Below are 3,801 nucleotides of genomic sequence, written 5' to 3'. Positions count from 1 at the left end.
CCCTCATCCGCCGCCGCCGCCGACGACGACGACGACGAGATTGCTGGAACTCACAGCTTCCGTCGCTGGAGGGGATGCTAACGCTGCGGCGTCAGCGTTGATGGAAGAGAACGAGAGGCTGAGGAGGCATAATGCGGCTCTGATGTCGGAACTGGCAAACATGAGGAAACTGTACAATGACATTATTTACTTTGTTCAGAATCATGTGCAGCCCGTGGCGCCGAGCTCGCTTATGAATCAGAGGACGAGGATGGTGATGGGCTTGGGTTTGAACGCTAACAACAATAGCTCAGGGAGTACTACTTCCAGCAGCTCGCTTACTATTGTGGAAGAGCCCTTGGCAGTAGGCAACAATAATAGTAGTAATGGAGAGAGTAGTAGTAGGCAGCTTCCCAAGCTATTTGGAGTTAGTTTGGTTAGTAGCAGCAGTGGTAGTAAGAAGAGGGGATTGAGCTTGGGTGATGCTAATGACTCTTCTTCCTAGTTTATTCCCCCCCTTCTTGTTTTTAAGTGTACTTTTGAGAGACTTTTGTATATAAAGTTGCGTTGCTGCCATTAACGAGAGCTTGATGATGTTGTTTTCGATGGTTGAAAGAGATGTTAGTGATTTGGGTCAATTTTTGACCTATGAATTTGTGGCAGAAAAAGGAAGGTGGAGACAGGGAAAAAGAGACTTTTCCCCATGTGATGATGGAGCTCAGACTCCAGTACTACTATTGAATCTTTTGTTGTTACATATCATTTCTTCTCCTCCACAAAGGTTCTTCTAGGATTCTAGAGAGGTTCTTCATGATTCCAATGAATACACTTGTAGAAGATTTCATGGTTGGTGCAGAGTGTTAAACTAAAGGCATATAAAAAAAATCAGGGACTTTTTATGCAGAGTATTAAATTAAAGGCATATCCGATATTCCCAAGGTACCCTATGTGTATTGATATCTGCATGCTGATCCATATACTTGAAACTTATTGTTTTGTGGTTCGTGTTGGTTCTTAGCGAAACAACTAGTTTGGATGTCTAACAACTGACTATCTGTGGCTGTTTGTTAATGGAAAAGATTGTTATCAATTTGGTGGCGAGTGGGGAACAAGAAGGGTGAAAAACATTGTTCCCCAAACTTGATATGAAGAGAGGCAAAAGTAAGTTACTTTCCTGTCATACTGTTTACTTTCCTGTCATACTGTTTCAACTGGTATTTGTTATGCCTTATCTTTTGTTTAATCAACATGCCACTATAAGGCCATTTGAATTACAATCTTCCGCTTAAAATTCAGATTCACATTATGAATTTTAGGATGTCTAGGAGAATCCATTATGCATCTCACTGTCTCAGCATCACATATGCACCAGATGTAGGTAATGTCCTGGAATGAAGTATCCATGCAATTTATGCCGTGATGCATTTTTTCCCGATTTGTTTACTGAATTTCAAGCACTTTAATACTTCTATAATGATTACATATTGTAGAAGACTTTCTTAATTTATGTTAATCTTGAATATTTAGACCCATATTTTATAGTATTATCATTGAATTCCTAATTGCTTCTCCCTAGATGGGTGGGTCATCTGCACTTCCATATCCTGTTCTGAAGCAACGGGAAGCTGTAACAGGTCACCGCCTTTTGGAACGCTATGGTACGACCGAGGTCAGTGTTATAGTTTGAGTGGTAAAATTTGACTTAAATTAAATGTTCTAACTCTTTCAAAATTTAAAAATGTCTCTTTTACCGTTCACCGATAAAAAGTAGCTTTGCAGTTTGTCATGGTATTATCCAATCCTTTGCAGATTGTTTTTCTGTGTTTTACAAATAGGAGCAAAAACATGGTCGCAAACCCGATCCTATTGAGATGTTTTATATAGTGCACAAATGGCGAGATGAAAACAAAAGTTGGATAGATGATGCAACGGAGGAATTGGCGGTGAGTTTGAAATTTAATCATTTGTATTTAGACAAGTAATACATGCAAAAAAATTGTTTTACTTCATATTGTGTCCATTTTGGCTGTTGAAGTGAATTCTTTTTTCAGGTTAAGATCTCACGGGAATTAACGAGTTTGGTTGAAACCCATGGCGAGGAAACATCGGAACTAATGCAACAAGCTTATGTAGCAGCATCGTCGTTCGCGATCTCCTTCCCAACAACACTCACCTTCCCAGCACACTCCGACATCGTACCCATATCCTCCATATCACCATCTTCCACCGTATCCGTATACATCATCTTCGCAGTTCTACTACCCCCATCCATACCAGCCACCTTTGTACCGCCCAGTGCCAACCCCACCTGGAGAGTTTACAGCAATGCTCAATGATTCAGATTTTATGCAGCAGATGATGCCACTAAATGATAGGAATGGCGGGGATAAAAGTTAGATATTTTTATATTCATGTTGAAGGTCAACTTTGTTGGTTATTTTAAGTTATTGTTAAGTACTATTTGTCACACGCTTATAAAGTAATTTTGGTACATTATTATGTAATCAAATTGGATTGACTTCTTATTAATCAAAATTATTCATGTTTTAATTATTTTATGTTTGTTTTTCAATTTAATTATATGAATTAAAAATTAATTATTTTTTCCAGATTTATTAAAAAATAAAAATATTAATATCAAATTTAAGTTATTAGAGGCAATTATATTTGTACATTAAATTAATACATTTATTTTAATTGCACCTAATAAGTTATTAGAGGCGATTATATTTGCCTCTAAAACTTTTTCAAATAAACCTGCTGAGGTGGCGCATTGAGTATTTGGGGCGGAAGTTTGTGCAATATTGCCCCTATTAACTATTAGCAACACCACATTTAGGTGCGGATACGATTTGCCACTCATGTAATTAGAGGCAGATATAATTCCATTTATTTGCCTCTAATTGAATTAAAAGTGACGAAAATAATTGCCCCTAACTCTTCTTTTTTTTGTAGTGTTTTGTGTTTTGTGCAGGCCTGTGCAACTCTACTGGCCATCTATCTCTTTCCAATCCGACAAATTTATGTACGCGGTTTTTATTCGTACTCAACCAGATAGTGGTCAATATCATCCGTAGATGCAAATATATATAAACTTTGGTGTAATATACGATGGAGTCATATTTCTAGGATTTAATGACTCGTTTGATATGCGAGAATGAAGTCAAGTGTGAACAGAAAAAAAGTAGGAATGAAATGTAATAGATGTGAGAATGGAATACATATTCTCATTCTCATGTTTGGACGCGTTTAGAGAATGAAACGGGAATGACAATCTTATTCTTATTCTCATGTTTATTATCATTTGTTCACAAGTGAGAATAAAATTTAGTTTTTTAATAATGCCATTACAAAAACACAGAATTTTTAAACCATAAAAATATTTTAAAAATAACTAAATAATTTATTTTTTTAGAAAAATAAGTTTTATAGAAATAATTTTTTTTTCTTATAGATATAATTTTTCAGTTGATAGTTATATTTTGGTACACCACCTCAACAACAGTTTTAGACTTTTGGTATACTAATTGAAAATTATTTTTTATAGAAATTATTTTTGATTATAAATAATTATAATTCCATATTTCTAACTTCTAATGCTACATGTCTATTACTTGTACGAGCAGCTAATACTACTGGCATCACTGTGCACAAACGTATACAATAGACTAAAATCCATATGCGTGCTACATGATTTACGACTGAATTCCATGTGCATGCATGAAGAGAGAGATCAGAAGAAAACACTAAAATTCGAAGGATTAGTGTTAGACCCTAGAGGAGGGTGATTAGGGTCTTATGCTAATCTAATCCGATTTTAAG

At 35.9% G+C, this 3,801-nt stretch overlaps 2 protein-coding genes across 3 annotated transcripts in view; both read left to right on the top strand.

Annotated features, from left to right (window-relative positions):
- The window catches only part of LOC109821518 (heat stress transcription factor B-4c-like), a 6,215-nt gene extending 5,606 nt beyond the window's left edge, over positions 1 to 609 (top strand). The window contains exon 6 of the mRNA XM_020387702.1: positions 1 to 609. This exon is cut by the window's left edge and continues 155 nt beyond it. Within this exon, the coding sequence (XP_020243291.1) occupies positions 1 to 484 (484 nt within the window). The 3' untranslated portion in view covers positions 485 to 609.
- On the top strand, positions 1,536 to 2,434 carry LOC109822579. Of its 2 annotated transcripts, none has more exons than XR_002242183.1 (3): positions 1,536 to 1,648; positions 1,789 to 1,922; positions 2,031 to 2,434. XR_002242183.1 is itself a non-coding variant. In XM_020388794.1 (3 exons), the coding sequence occupies exons 1-3, from the start codon at positions 1,556 to 1,558 to the stop codon at positions 2,313 to 2,315; spliced, it is 486 nt and encodes a 161-aa protein (XP_020244383.1). In that variant the 5' UTR covers positions 1,536 to 1,555; the 3' UTR covers positions 2,316 to 2,434. The 2 variants fall into 2 exon arrangements, 1 of the variants encoding a protein (XP_020244383.1); XM_020388794.1 differs by having other exon boundaries at positions 1,815 to 1,922.

This window comes from Asparagus officinalis, chromosome 8, assembly GCF_001876935.1.
Source record: "Asparagus officinalis chromosome 8, Aspof.V1, whole genome shotgun sequence".
NCBI lineage: Eukaryota > Viridiplantae > Streptophyta > Magnoliopsida > Asparagales > Asparagaceae > Asparagus > Asparagus officinalis.
This window is presented reverse-complemented; position numbering and strand designations above follow the sequence as displayed.

Coding starts and splice junctions, on each gene's coding strand:
- LOC109822579 (XM_020388794.1), top strand. CDS start 1,556: ATGGGTGGGTCATCTGCACTTCCATATCCTGTTCTGAAGCAACGGGAA. Junction 1,649..1,814: donor AACGCTATGGTACGACCGAG/GTCAGTGTTATA, acceptor TTTTACAAATAG/GAGCAAAAACATGGTCGCAA. Junction 1,923..2,030: donor ATGCAACGGAGGAATTGGCG/GTGAGTTTGAAA, acceptor TTCTTTTTTCAG/GTTAAGATCTCACGGGAATT.